We start from the raw sequence: 21516 nt of genomic DNA, 5'->3' as shown, positions 1-21516 counted from the left end.
CACAGCTGGGATTCTGTTCCCTCGGCAATAGCTTTACTGGTTTGGCTAAACCTCACATCATAGCAATAGGCTTGCTGAAAAAGTCCTGCATGCTGTTTAAGGGGGCGGCCTCTAGAGGGCAGCAAGCAGCGGCACTGGTTTCCTATTTACATCTTGGAAACACAGATTTGCATATTTTTCCCATAATCCCCAGTGGAGCGATAAATGGCTTTGTAAGTCTCCATACACCTGTGAAGGTACTCACTCTTTAAGGAGTGATATTATCCCCAGAACCAGGGGATATAGTTATGCTAATCTTCTTTGATTGTAAGAGGACATTGTGATGGATTGTTGCCAAAAAAATTGGTCTGCGTTGGGGACATTTGTCTGAGTTATCTGTTCTATCCGAGGTCTCCTTGGCTAGCTCTCTCCTAAAATATTCTCCACCCCATTTCTAAATAAATCTTCATCTGGTTTATCCACCTGAGAAACATTGTATCTCATTGATTTATATAGAAAGTTCCATAAGACTTCACTGGTCAATATAACAGCAGGGTATCTTGTCGCTATATCTTCATACATCTTAGTATAGGATTTGCCAAACCAGACATTTCTTTTGTATTTTTTAATATTTTTCTCTTTTTTTTTTTTCATTTTAATCAAATGTATATATCCCAGTAATCTGTCTAGTAAATAACCATAACCATATAGCATCCATATAAGAACCTGTTCATCTCAAGAGAACAGCTGTCAAGAAACAAGATTGCAACACGATCCGATCCAATTCAATCCATTGGGAAAAGGGAAATTCTGCAGACTTAGTCCCTTGTATTTTTAGCATCGAAGAAGATAGCGATATTAATTATTAATAAACGATCACACGTACAAATAGGGGACACGTTCTTATTGTAGTCTAACACAGAAACTGCTGGCGACAGAGAATCTTACGATATTTTCATTTCGCTTCTCCTCCTAAAACCCCCTTTTTTTTCTATATTTAATGATGATGTGCCATTTCATGACCTACGTGTTTCTGTATCCCAGCTTTCCCCCAGGCAAGATATCCAATTTCACTGTATACTTCTCCTGCTGAGTATAAAGTCAGTATTTATTATTTAATCAAATTTCCTATCCGGCTCACCGCAAGGGTAAGAAAAGGTATTTATTGATATTATCCTAAACCAGATTTTATATTACACGCGCCCGAGCTCAGAGCGCCACTTCCTCACGTCTATACGTCTCTTTATAATGTATATATAGTATCATCTTTCATTCTATGGCCGCTTTCTTCTTTTCCTATCAGCTGAGTGCAGGTCTGTGAAGAGCAATATTTATATATTTTTTTTTTTTTTCCCAATCCCATTTGCGGCCGACACTTTATCTATGAGAAGAAAAATAACTTTGTGTGTTTGACATGTTACATACCAAAATGCCTCTAAAGCAGCTTATCGACTCAAAGGCACGGGCGTTATATCACCGTTCCTTTGTTTTTCAATTATTTTATTGTTTTTTTACGCCTTTTTGAGTTATTTTCTATGGTAAATTGGATGTTGTTTACTGATTTCTAAATGTTCTTGAGCGCGGGACGTTAAACGGAGCAGAAAGATTGAACGTTGTAAATCAAACGCGGGAAAAAAAGTGTCGAGGCTGCAGATACCGAGGTGCTTCTGTCTCTGGTGTAAAGCTTAACCATACGCATCAGGCAAAGGACCGCCGCACTGCAGCCAATACATTGATGAAAGGACAAAGCACCCCACTATTAACATAAACTGCTGAATTAGGGGGCAAATTAGTAGAAAATTGGCCATTTTGGGTAACTAAAGTCTAAAGCAGTGATTCCCAAAGTAGTCCAGGTGGACACCCAGGGGTCTCAGCCGCGTCGAATTGAGACATCTCCACCTTGGCCTGCCTTGGTCGCTACTTACAGTAACTCTGTCTACGTTCATATAAAGAGAGGGGACAATGTCTCGCACCTTTGGCATGTGAAAAAGCCATTGTATGTGTCTTTAGCCCTGAGTATCCATAGTCATCTTACATGTGTTACCTGTGATCCTCAATTTGATATTTTTAAGAGCTTTTCTACTAATCAGACAAAAGACACAATGAGAAGATTGTATTTTTAGCATTGTAACCTGTAGAACAAAAGTAAGTTACATTGACACAAAATACACATCAGGATTGTTCGACAGTATCAGTAGTATTCTACCAGTGGGAAGAATCATAATGCAAATTATTCAACATCTCACGCCTTGTGGATTATAAAGGATTCATTCTAGAAACGTCCTGTATTGTGATATCATCGCCCATTTATGTCAAACAAACCTCTGCAATACGATTGTCATTCAATGGCATTATTAATATACACTGTGACGAAAACACTTAATATCCAAATAAATCATAGAAAATATTCATTGGATTAAATTACGTAGTTGTAGGAAATTTGGACTGTGAAATTATTTTCTGCATTGGAATTAAAAATGAATCCTTGATCAGTATTACAATAAAATGTTCTGTAGCTAAATGCAGGAATCAGGTGAACTTACCCATTCTAAAGAAAACTGAACCTTACAGTAACTTGTATGAGGTCGGGTGACAAATTATCCAAATTATCTTATGATTCCTGATAACTAATCCCATCATTGGGCTCCAATCTTTCAGACTGACTGTATGACGCAATAGTTTGACATGAAAGACATTGAAGATCTGGTAAAGAACCAACCTAAGGCTGCGGAAACGCAGTGTTTTTTGCTGCAGATTTTGCTACTTTTTTGTACCATAGACAGGAATGTAACTAAAGGGAAACACCGAAGTGATTTCTTTATATTTCCCATTCTTTATTTATGCCACCCCTGACTTTGGTTCAAACAAACCACAGCAAAACCTGCGACAAAAAATAACACTGTGTTTCCGCAAAGTGAGTCATCAGCCTATAAAATGTTTTGGCCGCTTTCACTATTTTTTGGTTTAGATTTTTTAGATGTGTCTGCTGTTTCTAAAAGTTTTAGGTAATGGACTGATAAGACAACTTTTGTGTAGACCAATTTATTTTAATGGAATGATTCAGATTTTTTTTTTTAAAAAAAGGTTTCTGGTCAATAGGATTGGGCGATCGGGATTGGGAAAGATCAGATCCCAATCGGCAATCGGGCAAATTTCACGGTCGCAATCAAGATCAGGATCGGCTGGAAAATGATTGAACATTGGATTTTAAAAATGATCATGTAATCTCGAGATCGGGTGAACCCTACCTATGACTTATTGCATTTAGGGTTGAGCGATCTGGATCAGGAAAGATCGGATCCCGATCGGTGATCGAGCAAATTTCAAACAAGATCGGCTGGAAAATGATCAAAAATCGGATTTTTAAAACAATCCTGAAATCTCAAGATCGGCTCAATCTTAGTGGTCAATCGAATTGATACAAAATTATTTATGGATTCACCTCTAACAAACATTCCAATATAATATAATGGATAATCTTTTGTAATATAGTTTCATATTTTAGTTTAATTATAATTTCTTGTAGTATTTTACCTCTGTATGGTAGACATGTCTAACAGCAGAGGACTGGTCACAAATACAGAGATTTCTGGTAGACCGAGAGCAAAAATTTGTGAGTGTGTGAAATATACAGTATTTTGTGTATAATATATTACATATTATATTTACTAGCAAAGACGATAGATTTAAAGCACAATCTTTGCTGATTGTTGTTCCTGGGATTGTTGTTCTGCGTTACGATTCCTTTTTTGCTCCAACTTTTAGGGCTCATTCACATGGACAGAGAGGGGGAGGATTATGGCGCATAATCCACGTCATAATCCGCCCCCTGACAATGGTGGTCTATGGAGGCTACTTTTTTCCGTGAGCGGCAGCAACCTCCGGAGTCGGCCCATTCATTTGAGCTGACTCTGGAGGGGGAAGCCGCAACAGTCTAGGCAGGTGGGTTTTGACACGAGAGTGACGCAGCGCCCTAGGTGCCAAAATCCGCCCATCTGCCCCCCAGTGTGAACTTAGCCTAATATATCAAAACATTAATTTTACCATAAAATCCAATATATACAAGTAGTATAACATGTAAACCTATTTAAGACCACTTGTTCCTAAACAACTTCCCGTTGTACCGTATACATGTACGTGTCTGTGTATTACGGAGCAATTTAGCTACAAAAATTTGCAATCAAAAAATAATTCAGTGTAATAAATGTGACCCATTTCAACCATAATTTTGCCACTTTTCATTAACAATAATGTACAAGAGAAGATGTTACTTTCATTCTGTTAGAAATATAGAATTTTATTTGCCGTTTCTAATGGTGCAGTATTTTTCAGGATTCTATATAAAAATAATAATAAGGCTATAAAATCTATAATTTATGAATACATCTGTATTCAAATAACTTAAATTTTGCTACTAAAAATTTGAATGGGCCTAATATCAGAATTTTCAATGGCTAAATGTACCGTATACTAATGAATTATACATGGCGCTTAAAGTACTGTAATTATTTTCCACTTAGAGCCCTTGATGATGATGACTGCTCCGGTACATTGTCCAGTACGTAACGATGAAGTATTTGTCTACAATTGATCAGAGAGAATGATTTAACCCTGAATGGTTTCCTATCTGGTGAAAGTCTGTTTTAGCCAACCAATGACATATGAAAAAAAAAAAAAAAAAAAAAGGCCATTTGTCCAGAGTCTTATAACTTGAATAGCCAATCCGAATAACAGCCAATAAGATGTCTATAGCTAGATTTGTGATCCACTAATGTTTATGACCCAAGGACCTTTCACCACCTCCACCAACTCCAACTCTTTGCCTCCAATGGAGGTTCCATTGCAGTTCTAATTTTTTTCTTTAGCCACCAATACTCTGTCCTGAGCATTTACTGATATGTAAATTTGTGTGCCTGTTCTCAGGTAGGAAGTCCCTGTCTGTCTACTCCAGGTGTGGACTACCAACCTTAGAGTAGACAGCCAAATTAGAATATTAATATTAAGAATATAATATAAGAATATTAATTAATATTAATAGCACCAACTGATTGCTCATGATTGGGTGGGGGGAGTGGGGGTAGAGAAAAAAATTCCAACTGTACTGAAATCAGTTCAGCAACACCTGCTGATGGATGTAAATACACGGAAGTGGTAAAAAGTCTTCTTAAGGCTAAGGCTAAAGCCCCACATTGTGGAAACGCAGCTTTTTTTGTTGCAGCGGTTTTTTGAGCCAAAGCCAAGAGTAGATTGAGCGGAGGGTAGAAGTATAAGAACTTCCTATATGCTTCCCATTCCTTTTGTAGACATTTTTTGCTTTGGCTCCAAAAATGCAACAAAATCTGCAACAAAAAAAGATGCGTTTCCGCAACATGGGGCTTTAGCCTAAGGCTTTTTTTGTTGCAGATTTTGCTGCAGTTTTTTGAGCCAAAGCCAAGAATGTCGACAAAAGGAATGGGAAATATAAAGGAAGTTCTTCTACTTCTCCCTTCTGCTCAATCCACTCCTGGCTTTGGCTGAAAAAAGTGCAGCAATATCTGCAACAAAAAATGTTGCATTTAGGCATCACCCTAAGGCTGGGGCCCCCCATTGTGGAAATGTAACTTTTTCTGTTGCAGATTTTGCTGCATTTTAATTGTATTTTACTGGTATTTTCACATAAACATAACTATATTAAGGCCGGGTTCACATGGGGGTTATTTGGACTGAATTTTGAGGCAGAGACCACCTTAGAATCTGGTCTGAATAACGGCTAGCCGCAACCGGATGACGGTGCAGAGTATACAGTGCACCAGAATCCAGTTGCGGCATTCAGCTCCGGATCAGGCCCAAATGAATGGGCCTAGTCGGGAGGGAGTGTTGTGCCGTGGACGTCCAGCTGATTCAGCCACAGATTCCACCTCGAGAAAAGGAGGCAGGTTTTGGAGCCGGAATCTGACGCAGATTCCACGTCAAAATCAGTTCCAAAAACCCCTGTGTGAACCCGACCTTAAGTATTTAGTTTCCAAAGTTTCCAAATTTTTGAAAATGTAAAAAAAAAAAGTGAAATTTTAAAAATATTCTCTAACCATCTTAGTGGTGACAGTCTAATGTGTTGATAACTTGCCAGGGATATGATCATGAATATATATAATCTTGGACTTATAGTCAGGATTTCCTTATTATGTCTGGGTTACCTTCTCGTGCACGTATTTTCCCTGCCTGATAACCTGTCTACAATAAGGATTTCATGCCTTGGGGGGGGGGGGGGGGGTGTTAAGTTCCAGATCATAGAAATGTCCTGCATTCATGGTTGTATCCATTGGCAACTGATCAAGACAACAGACTGTCACGACTAAGGTAGATAGAGAAGATCTTTTAAATTCAGCCAATATGTTAATTATCCAAATTTTCAAAAATATTTAACTTTTACATATGTAAATATAGTTCTGTTCATGGGGAAATCCCTTTAAGATACAATTAAAATGTGCAAATGGAGATAATAATAAAGTAATATTATGCCAAATGCAAGGTCCTGCCATACGCTTATAAAGTTTCAATAACAGTTTAGTTTTAAAAATTAAATTTGAAGGAAAATTTGTTTTGTTTTGTTTTAATTTCTGGGAAAATTTGATCAAATATGATCACATTAATTTACACATGGATTCTGTATTACTATACTATTATTCATGTTGCAAGACTAGAAGTTTAATAACAAAAATATAAAGAATTAACTTTGTTACGAGCTTGGCCAATTTGGTGAATATTTTCTGACCAAATTGAAAATTTGAATTGACTTCTATTTCAATATAAGTGGATAAAGATATTGTATAATTTAAAAATTCCTGGTTACACATGTTTTTCGTATAATTTTAGATATTATTGAACACTAAACATACTTTCAGAGAAAACAAGTCTTCACCTATTATTTGATCACTTTCCAAGATCTGCCTTCCCATCACTTTACTTACCACTGTGACAAGTTACATTTATCCACTTAATAAAATTTTCTAAACCAATTAGCCAAGCTGTTTGGAAATGGAAGACTAAACTCAAGTCTGAACAATGCTTCAAGAGAAATAAGAGCTGACAACAACCTCAAAGAACATTATTCTGACACCAAAAGCCACTAAGAATAAATGTCATTATAAGAGGAAAGGAAAAAGTTGTACAAATAATAAAAATCTCCTAAAAATCAGTTTTAGGGTGCATGCACACTACGTAACGCCGGGCGTGTATGAGAGCCGTACATGCCGGCGTTACAGCAGGGTTGCCGAACACTTCCCATTCACTTCAATGGGAGCGCTCGTAAACGCCGCTGTTACGAGCGCTCCCATTGAAGTGAATGGGAAGTGTTCGGCAGTCTGCTGTAACGCCGGCGTGTACGGCTCTCATACACGCCCGGCGTTACTCAGTGTGCATGCACCCTAACATCAGATCTGTGACTTATATTATATGATTTATATAATATTATATGTGACTTATATGACATTTACAATATTAACTGTGACTTAGGCATTAGGGTTGAATGATTGGGATTGGGGAAGATCGGATCCCGATTGGCGATCAAGCAAATTTCACAATCGGGATCGACTGGAAAATGATCGAAAATCGGATTTTCAAAACGATCTTGAAATCTCAAGATTGGCTCAGCTCTATTAGATATGTGATTTACATACTAAAAAAAAAACAAATTTTACAAATGTTGGTGTAAATGTTCTAATATATTTAGAATACTTAAAATGTAACATTATCTATTTTATTCTCTTAGGAAAATCTATTTTATTTTCTTTTTTTATAAAGGGGGAAAAAAAAACCTCGACTTGATAATATGAAAATTAATATTTGCTATATAATATTTATTATAGTAAGTCAATTTTTTATAATTGCTCGTAAAAATTTGCTTTTTTTTTGCGTGCAAATTATTATTTTTTTTAGCCTTACTAGTCTGCAAAAATGTAATCTGTTTCTTAATTACTAATCTAATTTTGTAAATTAAATACTGGAAAAGGTTAATTCTAGAAATACATTTAATAATAAAAAAAGTACTATAATAATACGATGTTAAAATAAAGTCACAGTCCAAATTTCCGGTGTAAAATTTCAAGGAAAAATGTGAAACAATTGTCTAATCATCCATGCATTAAAATCTATATTCTTTAATCAAACCATAATAATATTATAAATAAACAGTATTAAAAAGCTGATTTAATTCTATAACAATGTTTCATATTTTATATATAAGACAATAAAATAATAAATAATTGTTGAATAGGCACTTACTGGAATTACAGTTAATCCTGATACAGTCTAGATAGGGAAGAATAGATGAGAAATGAAAATTTATCCTTCAAGGTATTAGCTGCAGACATCCAATAAAATTACAGTCCACCCTTCCGGGGACAGACACATGCACATGTGGCCACTCATCGTAAGTGTATTCTTTCTTATGTAGATTGTGAGCCCCATATAGGGATCACAATGTACATTTTTTTCCTATCAGTATGTCTTTGGAGTATGGGAGGAAATCCACGCAAACACGGGGAGAACATACAAACTCCTTGCAGATGTTGTTCCTGGTGGGATTCAAATCCAGGACTCCAGCGCTGCAAGGCTGCAGTGCTAACCACTGAGCCACCGTGTTGCCCCTATGTAAGTGTATTCTTGTGCCACTATGACTCTTAGACACAGAATTTTTGTTATACCGTACATTTCAAGTTACTACTGAACTCTATTGGCCAATTTGAACTGTGCTACATGATGACAAACCTCGGTACCCTGTAGAGCAGTCAAAGATGTAGATCTAGACAGGCAGCAACTTGGTCCCCATATGTGCCAGAACGTTGAACAACTGAGAAACTGGATAGATCACGTTCCGTCACAATGGGGATAGAGCTTGCCAAAAAAGATCATTCATCTTGTGCAGTAATGTTCTACCCCAAAGATTTAAGATGCGTTGGGAAATTCGTAATTTTTGGTACTAGGAAAAATAGTCACTTTTTAACTAAAAACGAAAAATAAAGTTAAAAAAAAAAAGGCAATAAAAATAAAGAATACCCCAACTGGTTTAATAAAAACAACATCTATTTTATTTCCTTTATGTAGAATAAAAGCAGGTTTATTGTGTTCAGAATATTCTACGTTTGGTCCTTTGGGGAGAACATCTATTTTAAAACCAAGGTTTCAATCCCATGTAGCAAAGTTTGTCATGTGTCGTCAACCGCATCAGAAAAGTGGTGGCAAACAGTCTGGGATCAAAACAAGCCCATATCTTGCTACAGAATACGACGGCATTGATGTGTCCTTATGTTCTTTTCAATAGAAGCAGCAGATGTCAGCCACGAGAGGGAGGCAGAGGAACATCTGAGAAGATCACGTAATGAATGTCTCAGCCATGTTGCTGTTCATAAGACACTCCTAAGAACCTTGCATTACCCATAATAAGACAATCTCTCTCATTACATTGTTCCTTCTTATTCATTCCTTTCATCTAAAAACTGCAACAATTTATCAAATTGCAAATCGAAAAAATTACTAATTATTATATCCATATCGCTAATTTTTAATTTGTTGCTATGAGCCATCAATGCGTTATTTTGTATAAGATATTGTGCAGAATGTTCTCCAGACTTTTTGCTAAGGGCCGCAGACCTTGGTCATTGAAGGGTTATTGTTCACTTTTGATTGGAAACTTAAAAATGCAACCACAACAAAAAAAAAATAAAATTAAAATAAGCCAAATGAATTTTAGTGTGAAAACGTGTAGAAGATTGTTCAAAAAGAGAAGCACAAGTAGCGCAATCGTCTACGAATCGGAATTGGCTTGACCTTTTGTATTCGGATATTGCTTTGGCCAGATGAGACGCCGTTTTCTGTCTTCTCTTTTTTAACTGTTATGAATTGTTTTTTGTGCAAGCAAAATAAATGCAGAAAGATTTTTTTTTTTTTAAATAAAAAATGGAAATTGAGCAAAAAAAAAAAAGTCAATTATGTGAGAGCAAGCAAGAGTAAAATGTTATTTGAAATGAGTAGACAGGTTAATTTTTTGGATTTTTTTTTTTGTTTTAGTGTTACCTAAATTGACCGTTAGTTTTACTCGTCCAGCATCCAGTTCTAAACGTAAGGTGTCTGCCGAATCTCTGGAAGTAGTCGCCATTAAAATACCGTAAGCACGCTGAGACCGGAAACGCAAGGACACGTCTTCTGCTTCTGTGTGCATGACCACAGGGAGCTGAACCTTCATGAACATGCTACCGTCGTAGCTTAAAACAGTCGCCTCTGTAAAAAAAGAAATAAATCAAAAAGTTAATTTGTTTTAAGTCAAATTTTTGTTTATTTTATCGATCTATTGATGGAATGAACAGAAATTGTGCATTGTTATGGTTATTTTGTATGTAAGTAAATATAATATGTAAAGCCAGTATACAGCGAACGGTGCATTCCTCTATACGGGTTTATGTTTTGCTTGTGTCTTACTGGAATACAACACAAATAACCTTGAGATAGAGGACAGACCAGATGAAGTGTCCAGGTAAACCTGTTATATTTAGATTCCAGTATTAGTACAGGTGTACAAAGGTTTAGGCAGGCTTGGAAAAAATGACGCAAAGTAAGAATCCTTTCAGTAATGTCTTCTATTCAATTTCATCGTTATTGGGTTTAGCAAGATTTTCCTTAATTTTATCCTCAAGTTGGGCAGTATCAAAATATCAAGGGCTTGTGTCATAGTCATCATTGCTCCTTGACCTTGGTAACAGTAACTTCACCCATTGTACAAAGTGCCATTTATCATACAGATTTTCATTTATTTGGATGAGGAGGCCTCGTGGTACCAGGACCTGAGTGAGAGTGCTAGCTCCGAATGCCTCATAACTAAACATTTGGTCTATATGAGGTCGAACGGAAACTGACTAGCTCAAAGAAGTATGGGTAAAAAATATGCAAATCTACTCTCCTGGATGGAATTAGGAGAACCACCCTATAGAGGGCAGCATCCTTAACATCATGAACGAGTGTCCCCAAACCCTGGTCTATAGTCTCTCACTCTGCCAATCAGTATCCCTACGCTATGCTGAGGATGGCCCAATAGGCCGAAACAGTGCTGTCCATAACTGGGAATCTGTTCCTTTTGGGACAGAAATACTGATTTAGCAATTAAATCCACATTATGATTAAAAGACTTTATAACTGAGTCGTTCACGATGTTAAGGATACTGCCCTCTATAGGGTGGTGTACAGAGTGCACTCTGTTCTCCTAATTCCATCCAGGAGAGTAGATTTGCATATTTTTTACCCATAATCCCTAGCAGAGCAGGAATGACTTGTAAGTCTCCGTACTGCCTATGTAGGCACACGCTCTCCCTAATGTGGACGAGTGTCCCCATACCCTAGCTCAAAGAAATAAGCATATACACCTACGGGGTATCCTATTCTAGTCCTCCGCATACTATAGTCAACCAATGCCATGGCCACTGGGTAACATCATGAGAACGGAATCTATATACAAAGATGGCACCTCCTTCTGTTGCTGGTTAATACCAGTACATTAGCCATTGGCGATAGGAGTATTTGATACTTATTTGCTCCCTATCTCCTTCTTTAGGCTAAAGGGGATGTCCAAGACCCAATGTGTTTTGGATACCGATGGCCTATTCACAAATTAGACTGGTGGGGGTCCGACACCTAGGCTTTGTACTGATTAGTTGATATGGCTGCTAGAAGCTGTATACAGGGTATATAGCTAGAGCCTGCTTGCTCATCTTCAAGTATGAATGAGAGCAAAGCCGGAGATCTCCACACCATTGCTACTGTGTACAGTTATGTATTGGTTAGGTCAACAGTATCCAAAGCATATGAGGTCTCGGAGAACCTCTTTACTTACCACCAGTATAGGTTGCTAACATAGGGCGCAGGATCCTAAAAATAATAGATGCAGGTAACCTGAGCCGACCCTTCTTTCAAAGGCTCCCATAGTGCTGCATGAATTGCCTCTATGGTGTTTTCCATGATTCGTATCTATCCTTTTGTGATGAACCCCCTCGAGCCTTGCACAAGACACGTACAATATATCTTCCCTTTCCATGGTATCTCACGCTATCATATCATAACCACATATCAAAAATAAAGTGTTTTCTGAAAACCACTGGACGTCCACCACCTTCCTCTCCCCAAATGTATGTCTAAAAGCTTCAAAGCATTATGGCGATAGGAAAAACACTAGACAGCACATATTGCGAAAAGAGACATCGCAACGCAGACACAAAATGGACCACAAATGGAAAAAAAGGGTCTAATGGAATATTAGATGAGAAGCAATTACACAAACTAGTTATTTTCACATAAATATTACAGCGTCACATGGGAGACATGTTTTGCTACGAACACACAAATTCTCTTACTCTTACAAAACTGCAAGGCAGCATTTACAAGGGCACCGGGGAGAGGAGATAGCGGTAGCTGAAACCTACCGCCTATATGTCGTATACCTACGAGAGTCTTAACCTAAAGTTAGGCTCCTGCTGTGTTCAACAATGGAAATGAGAGTATGAGCCAAATTATATTGATGTGACATCTGTCATTCCATCTGCCGCATTCCATAAAAAAACTAAACCAACCCGGAGATTAGACTGATGTTTTTTTGTTTTATGTATAATCAGGGAAAGATCATAATGGCGAAATAAATCATCGTTACTTTTACGGCAGCGAGATAAAAAAAAAGAAACAAATAAAAGTGCAAGTTGTTGCCGCCATAAATTGCGGGTTTTAAAACTCTTATAAAGTCAGATTTAGTGTCAAATAAAAGGGAAGACAAAGCAAACACAAGTCTGTGAAGCCATCAGTGTAATAAAAGAAACCCCATGTAATAGTAGATTACTACCGCCACCACCGTGATGACTATGTGATGACTATGTGGCTGGGCTGTATAGTATTACATTCCTCTTACGTTCCGGGATGGAGATAATGGTGTGATTGTTTGCCCCTGGTATAAGCGCTCCCCGCGCCAGCTCTTTGGCAGATGAGGTTAGATAAAGGCTTTACTTGTTACATAAACCAACACAATAGACACTTATCAAGAACTCTATACCCTTCACATTAAAAATGCTTACATCAAACTCCACGCTCCTGCAAGTCACCCCATAAAAAGTCTATTAGGCTGAGGCCACACGTGGAGGAAATAGAGAGTAGCAAAAATGCAGCAGAAAAAAAGTTACAATCCCAAGAAAGTGAATGAGATTCTATTGAGGCTTAAATTGCGCAAAAAACTTAAAAAAAAAATTGCTGTTGAAAAGCTGCGACTTGTGCTTTTTGGCAAAATACAGCATGTAAATTGTACCTGCGGAAACGCTGCTTTGTCCTTATGGACTTATATGGGAGATGTAAAAAAAAGTGTTTTTTGTTTGCTGCATTTTTTAATGCAGCATTTCTTAGTTTTTTTTTTGCCATATGCGGCCTTAGATTTGTGACATTGATGTCCCTCTTAATAGTGCTGCCATTTAAGGTTGGGAGATCGGGATCAGAAAAAACTGGTTCCCAATTGGCGATTAAGCAAATTTCACGATCAGGATCAGCTGGAAAATGATTGGAAATCAGATTTTAAAATCGATCCTCAAATCTCAAGATCAGCTCAACCCTACGGTATATATAAGATACAATTAGGGATGACCGATTGAGATCGAAAAAGATGGGTCTTGATCAGTGATCGAGCAAATTTCAAGATCAAGATCGGGACCGGCTGGAAAATGACTGGAAATCGGATTTTAAAATCGATCCTCAAATCTTAAGATCGGCTCAACCCTACTTTATACATAACATACAATTAGGGTTGAGCGATCGGGATTGGAAAAATTGCTGTTGAAAAGCTGTGCCTTGTGCCTCTGCCCCATATGAGAAGACAATACTATAAGATGCTAGGCAGACACATTTCAAATGATATTTAGGAGCATTTTACAAAATTTCGCCTTAACCTCTTTTCTTTGTCCATTTTTATGTTTTAATCCCTGTCCTCCAAAAGTCATCGCTTTTGAATTTTTCCGAATGGATGGAACGTGAAAAATACATTAAAAAACACATTTTTATGTCATTCATTGTGGGTCAATATGATCATAGCGATAATAAATTTATAAAGTTTTTTTTTGTGTTTTTATACCTATAAAAATTTTAAATGTTAGAAAAGATCTCTCCTAGACATCACCACATTCTCATTCCTGTATAGGGTGTCCTTTTGGAGGGTGAGATGTTTTTATCTCTACCATTTTAGGGAGTATGCTGAGTAGGCTGAGATTCTGTATTATGGGATGCCTAATGTATTTATGATATATATATATATATATATATATATATATATATATATATATATATTTAATAGCTTGCACTTCTATGCCACAATATTGCAGTCTACAGTAAAATCCCTGTATTGCTATTGACCTATGCCATAGACAGCACTCAGTAGTAATCTTCCAATGGCAGGTCTGGGAACCTGAAGAAGGCCCATGGCTACATAGTCACCGAACAGTTCCCTTGATCTTTCTATAGAACTCAGATTATGTGGTCTCTGATCACAGATGCCTTTGTGACTGTTCAGGGTTCTATTTGACTTTAGGGAACGTCATCGGTCGGTCAAAAGAGGTCTGAAGAAGACACTGGGAGACTGCTGTTCATTTTTACTCACATCCCCTGGACTTCCACTTATTATTCTCTGGGATCCCAGGAGACCCTAGAGTATAAAAAATAGCACTTCTGGTTTGTGTCTATCAAGTTCACCCTAAACAAAACCAGAGCCTCACAAATATTCGTCAAAGCAAATCTCTTGAGGTTCACCCGTCTACTACCAACTGTTAGGATTGGGTCCCACAGGGTTCTCTCTCAGCGCACAGCCCGGCGCTCACACTTTGACTGATGTTCGTTAATGACAGTAGTTCAGGGCTAGACTCCAGCATTCAGGCAGGTTGTAGAATAGGCCTCTGTGTGGAGTTTCTTTAGCCTCTGTCTGTACTGTAGTTTAGAACCTGTAAATCCTGAACTGGCAGCCCTACACTAAGGCTTGGAGCCATGGACTCTGTTCCAGCCTGAGGAGCTGTCAGCAGGTGTGGTCCCTGAGATAGCCTCTTAAACTGTCAATACTTCCTTTGTTTCTCCTAAATGTTGCAGGAGCATGTTATGTTGCTGACCTGGGGTGTCGGTTAACCCTTGGCAGCCTTGCTGTTTCAGCTGTGCAGGTGCACCTTTCCAATTACGTTAACTGGCAGGGTTTTATTGCAGCCTGTTCACATTAAGCACCGCGCCACATCACTGCCAGTGCAGTTTATCTGGTAGTGCACTGTTCTGACATACAGCCGCCCATCTGGGTTTGTGGACCTCGCTGCAGTGCCTTGCAGACTAGTGGGTCTGTCATTTAAAAATATTATTTTTAAATCTATACACAGAACTGTAACACCAACACACATATCTGGACACGTCCAGCGGGAGACAATGCATGGCCACTTCTGTCCATTCAACTCTAAAAATTCCCCCCGGGTCCAAGGTTTTGAAATCACTAACAAGAAAATTAACCTGACGCATCTAATGGTAAACTGTAGAGTTGATGTTCTGGTGAGAATTGTTTTCTCACAATTAGTTAAGTTGATATAGAGTTTCGATTTCTGGTGTCCTTTGGTCTCTTTTATTAATATTTTTTTCTGAAAATAATTGTAGATTTGGAACTATTTCTTAGCATTAGCACCCCGGAAAGATTTCTAAGTGAATCATTTTGAGAAGATAAACAATGTATCTACTCACAATGTGGATCAGCATGCCTTATACATACCGTTTACTCGAGTATAAGCCGAATTTTTCCGCACAGTTTTTGTGCTGAAAAAGCCCCCTCGGCTTATACTCGAATCAGCAAAAAAAAAAAACATGATGTATCTCTGTGTCTGAAAGTGCCCGGTCTACTGAATATAGGTTATCTGCAATAGGAGCACTGCAGATACCGTATATACAGCCAGACTGAATTCCAAGTGGGGAAAAAAAAAAAAGTCCTCAAGCTCAGGGAAGGGGCAGACAGACAACCAAAAGACCCCCTCCCCTTCCCCAGCAACTACTGCACCCAAAAACTCCAGCCATTTTAATTTTTGAAATTTTCCAGTAGCTGCTGCATCCCCCCCCCCCCCTCGGCTTATACTCGAGTCAATAAGTTTTCCCAGTTTTTTGCGGTAATATTAGGGGCCTCGGCTTATATTTGGGTCGGCTTATACTCGAGTATATACGGTACTCTAATTTTTTCCATGTGCAATGTAAATACTAGTCTATTCTAGGTAACAAAAACCTTTGACCAAATCCGAACATGGCAACAATGGTCCATAAATACTTCCAAAAACACCTTTGATGTGCCCACGGTTATACTAGACCCGTCTGAAGATTCACATTCAATCTTGTGGTATTTCCTTCGATAGAGCAGCTAGACATCCAACCTAGATTATCCATCGAGACAATCAATCTTATCATAATTGACAGTCCCTTTGATGATATCCATGCCACCAATTTTGCATGAAAATTTGGAAGAGAGATTGGATAGTAATATCTGGTTCCAACAAGTCTTTCTCTCCTTTAGGAATATGTACAATCATTGTCTACCTCCATAGATGGAAACTATCAAACATCAAAACATCAATGGAAACATCTAAAAACTCACTCCCTTCCTCTGATACATTAGGACGTTCCATCTCCTGTAAAAACCTTTCAGGTAATAATGAAGATTTTCCACTCAATCTCGTAGTGAAAAACCAAAGAAACACTTCTTGAATGTAACGAGTTATTAACTCAACTGAACTGTTGCTCTCTTTTTCTTAAGGCCAAAATAAATTTACAAATTTACACATTTTCACACTTCTTATTATTTGGCAGGAATTTCCAGCTTTACTGTGTTCTAAATAATAATATAATTTCTCATCTATAAATATAATTATTTTTGGGCTTTCCCATATTTGGTATGTGTAAAGATTTACATCCCACTCCTTCTTACTAATACTTATCCACAAATCAAAAAAATCTAATTTACTTTTGCTTCTTAACCCCTTGCAAAGATCCAATACACCTTCTATATCAGTTATTAACAGCAGTGGCGTAACTACCGGGGAAGCAGCGGAGGCAGCTGCCACAGGGCCCGGGACATTAGGGGGCCCTCTCGGTATCCGATTATTATACTCTGGGATCTGAAAAGACCTCAGAGTATAATAATTGTTAATGGGTGTCTACAATGGGACATAATACTGTGTGATGGGGCCACTATGGGGCATAATACTGGGTGATGGGGCCACTATGGGGCATAATACTGGGTGATGGGGCCACTATGGGGTATAATACTGAGTGAAGGGGCCACTATGGGTATAATGCGGTGTGCAGGGGCAACCATGGGGCATAATACTGGGTTAAGGGGCCACTATGGGGTATAATGCGGTGTGCAGGGGCAACTATGGGGCGTAATAGTGCACGCAGGAATGCAGAGGGGTTGATCAGGGTCAAAGGCTCGCCACGGGACCCTGCCATTCCTAGTTATGCCACTGATTAACAGTCTTCCTTGTGATACATTTGACTTTCTGTGCTATATACTTTGGAAGCCTGCAGGATCTATGGTGTCATGTGACTCTCAGGATTTTGTTTTGTTGAACTCTTTTTTTTTTGCCAGCAGTCAAGATGGAGTTTTTTTGTGTTTCCTGCCTGTGACTTACCCTGGTTTCCTGATTCTTGATTATTTAGCATGTGTGTTGTGATTACCCTGTACCCTGAGAAGCCTGTCTTCTGCCAAGGTCCTCAAGCTCTAACTGACTGTTCTAAGTTGGTTATTTACCTGCCAAGTTGGTTGCTACCTGGAACTACTACCCAAAGCAAGTCCTCCTGCTACCAAAGACTTGCTATCCTCCCGGTCCATAGGAGCCGTGGAACTACAGACCCAAGCAAGTTCTCCTTCTACTAAAAGACTTTGCTATCCACCTGGTCCATAGGAACCGTGGAACTACTGCCTCCAGCAAGCCCTCCTGCTGATTATAGGACCACTGCTTACGGCCAAGCTTCCCTGCCTTCCATAGAACAGACTGTAAGTCCATCTGTGCATTGCTATTGTTATACTCCCTGTTTCCAGCCATTGGTCTCTAGACAACTAGTAAGGGTATTGTGACAGTGACACATGTATCAGTTTTGTTCCACACTGATATCTATGTAAACAGATGACCATCCTTTTGCATCTGTATTTTGCATTTGTTAATCTAGATAGAGCCTAAGTCTGATGATGGAGCCAAATGTAGGCTTTATTTCGCAACCAAAACACCTTACTTGCATCAGTGCAGGTCAGTTATTCTCTGTATATATTTTGCATAATCCTGAGGCTGTTTCTGAGTCAGAGAGAGACGGTCATAGAGCAGATTCTCCTCAACTTACTGTATGCAATGTATGGCAGATAGTCTACACCCACCAGTTCAGAGAGAACTACTTGTTCAGCTATTGCATGCAGAGGGGAAAACTGCTAAAAATTAGATAAAATAAGTCATAGAATAACCAGAAATAGTATTATTATATATGAAATGAACAATTAGCTTTAAGGAGTTAAAAATAACAGATGCAAGGGGCCACACGGTGGCTCAGTAGTTAGCACTGCAGCCTTGCAGCGCTGGAGTCCTGGTGTTCAAATCCCGCCATGGGCAAAAAACCATCTGCAAGGAGTTTGTATGTTCTCCCTGTGTTTGCATGGATTTCCATCCCATATTCCAAAAAAAGACATACTGATAGGGAAAAATGTACATTGTGAGCTCCATGTGGGGCTACCAGTCTACATTTAAAAAAATAAATAAATAAATAAATAACAGATGCAAATAAGAGGCGACATCACTTGTAGAAGACGGCAATGCGATCCCATACTGTAAATATAGTTTACCCTCCCCCACCTAATGTTCCAGTTCCTTTACATTAATGGCGCAGATGGTTAACATGCTAACTCTAACAGCGAAGCCTCATTCACCTTCCAGCTCCAGCATTCTGACCTTTAGTAAGTCAAATGAACCCCTGGTGTTCTCTATAGGACAGGGACAGATTGTGTGGGAACACGTTATTAGCTGAGCTACGATATGTCTATTAGCCAGTCCAGGTAGAGGATACGTCAGGTCCATTATATAAAACCTATCCTAGTGATGGAAATCTGAGTCATGCCACCGATATAATAACTCCTCCGTCTGAAAGAATATGGAAAGGGTCCCTGCAAGAGTTAAATTGAGCTGAGCTTTCGGAAAATGCTGCCATGGCATGTTAGGCGAGGTGTCTGGAATCTGCTGGGGTAGAGATGAGCAGTCTCTGTTTGATTGATGTGTTCCTCTATTGTGTACCAGGAGCACTGCAGAGATTCTGCATGGCCTGGTCTTATGTCACTTTCGTAAAGCAAGAAGTAGGAGACGGAGTCGCATCATATCTTGAGGTCTAATTACTTCCTTTATAGCCAGTAGGATTACGGAGAGGGTCATGAAGCTCCCGGTAATGGGAAGGAAGGGGCTATTACAATGGTATAATACAGGTATATCACTGCTAATAGATTGGAGATATTTGCAACACGATCATTCACAGTCCATGGCTCGCTTTGTAGTTCCCCCCTTTACATCATATTTTCATAGCAGTTTTATACCCGATTCTGTGTTGTTTTATAGGTCTGGGGTATTTGGGGTCTTTAAGAGTAAATATTAACTTTTTGAAGTATGTTGGGTCTAACAGCTATATAGATTTTTTGGGCTACCAAGGGAAATTGTGCCCCTCCCCCCCTTTTTTTTTTGCATAATACAAATTCCTTTTTTTCATAATTTTTGAACAATTGGGCCAATTTATTATTATTATTATTATTATTATTATTATTATTATTATTATTATTATTATTATTTTATTGTGTTTGCCCCAGAATTCTGGTCTATGTTTTCCTAATTTGTGCCCTTTTTTATTTTTTGGGTCACATCTTATTTATACCGTGGCATGCATCGTATTTCTATGGTTTGATGGCTAGTAAGTGTTTCTACAAAAGTGCCTTGTTATGTGGGGTGGTTTGACTCGTGCCCAGTTGTAGGCCTGACGCTTCATCGGGATGGCCCAGTTGCTTGCATTATCCACATCTAATTTGGCATAAAAGGGTTGTCCAGGACTTGGGACAAACTCAAGAGTGGGTGTAAAACCAAAAAAAAAAAAAAGAAAAAAGAAAAACATACTCACCTACCCCCAAACCGAAACCCAGTTACAAACCCCTTTTCTTCCCGTGTCAAAACTTTGCACGTTGGAAATGGGGGAGTTGACATCACCACTGAGACCAGCTACTGGCCTTAAAGGGGTTGTCCAGGCAAAAATGGACACAAAAATAATTTTTTAAATCATCTGGAAGCGGTGGAAAAAAATAAACAATACTCACCTTTCCCTGATAGTCCAGCGCCTCCCTGTGTGGTCCGGTCCTCCCGGTCCATTGTTGTCTTTTGACAGAAGTGGATGACTCTGAGGCCGAACAGTTCAGTGGAAGAAATCCAGGACTTCAGAGCCAGCGAGCAGATTCAGTTCAAGAAGACACCGGAGCAGGAGGACCGGATCACGCTGGGAGGACACTGGAGCATCGGCAAAAGGGGAGTATGATTTTTTTATTTTATTTTATTTTTTACCTTCCCCGGCCTATTTTACAAATAATTGATTTGCCTGGACAACTTCTTTAACAGTGGCTGGTAAGGAGTAGGGAAAGACCGTGAATGACATTACCTGACATTGCACTAAATCCTGGACAGACCCATTAACAAAGCCACCAAAAATCCTCAGTGTACGCTTACCCCCCCCCCCCCCCCCCCTAGAGAATTTATACAAAGTTAGCTATAGCGTTTACAGAGATATTAGTTCTATCCAGGCACTTGATGCATGAAGGGCCCCAAAATACCAGTCTACCATATTAGTAGAGATCAACATTACAAATGGGTACTTGGATGACCCTGTTCAATATATGACAAAAAGTATTGTAGTCTGGATTGGATTGCACCATCATATCTCCCAATATCTACTGGAAGTTGTTAACCATGTGAACATTGCAATAATAGATCACATAGGACATCCATGATAATCCATAGACATCTATTTTAGCAATTTTGGTTGTCCAGTGGTACGGGTATATCATACCAATGTGTCCTTAGTACATAGTGTCCTATATAGCCATTATATATATATATATATATATATATATATATATATATATATATATATATTGGTAATACAGATTTCAGCACAAGACTAAAAGCGTAAAACGAAGACAAGGCAGAAGAGAATCGGACGAGTGCAAATTAGATTAAAAAAGGTCCTGCCAACCAAATTATGGAGACGCATGTCTTCTGTTTATTTGCAAATCAGCATATGTTGCCTTTTCCTGTTGAAATGATGGCAATATGTAAGCAGTTTTTCTTGCTCATTTATCTCCGCTAGGACCATATGTAGTAGCTGGATTTTGCCACAGGGTGGTACACATCGCCTACCTAATTGAATGATTTTCTAATTTACTTGACAGTTTGGTTCAGCCCTCTGCCAGCTTCACTC

At 38.6% G+C, this 21516-nt stretch overlaps 1 protein-coding gene across 14 annotated transcripts in view; it reads right to left on the bottom strand.

The window, feature by feature from the left end:
- Window positions 1–21516, bottom strand: part of NRXN1 (neurexin 1) — a 1231735-nt gene that overhangs the window by 628942 nt on the left and 581277 nt on the right. For 13 of the 14 annotated variants that reach the window (XM_075266983.1, XM_075266984.1, XM_075266994.1 and 10 more), the window contains 2 exons: window positions 10030–10233; window positions 8239–8265 (listed from right to left, as the gene is read on the bottom strand). In XM_075266983.1, the coding sequence (XP_075123084.1) occupies window positions 8239–8265; window positions 10030–10233 (231 nt within the window). The remainder of the gene's footprint in view (window positions 1–8238; window positions 8266–10029; window positions 10234–21516) is intronic. The other variant, XM_075266988.1, reaches the window with a different exon arrangement.

The sequence above is a fragment of the Leptodactylus fuscus genome, chromosome 3 (assembly GCF_031893055.1).
Source record: "Leptodactylus fuscus isolate aLepFus1 chromosome 3, aLepFus1.hap2, whole genome shotgun sequence".
Taxonomy (NCBI): Eukaryota; Metazoa; Chordata; class Amphibia; order Anura; family Leptodactylidae; genus Leptodactylus; species Leptodactylus fuscus.
Note: the sequence above shows the minus strand (reverse complement) of the source record. Positions and strands in the feature narration are given on the sequence as shown.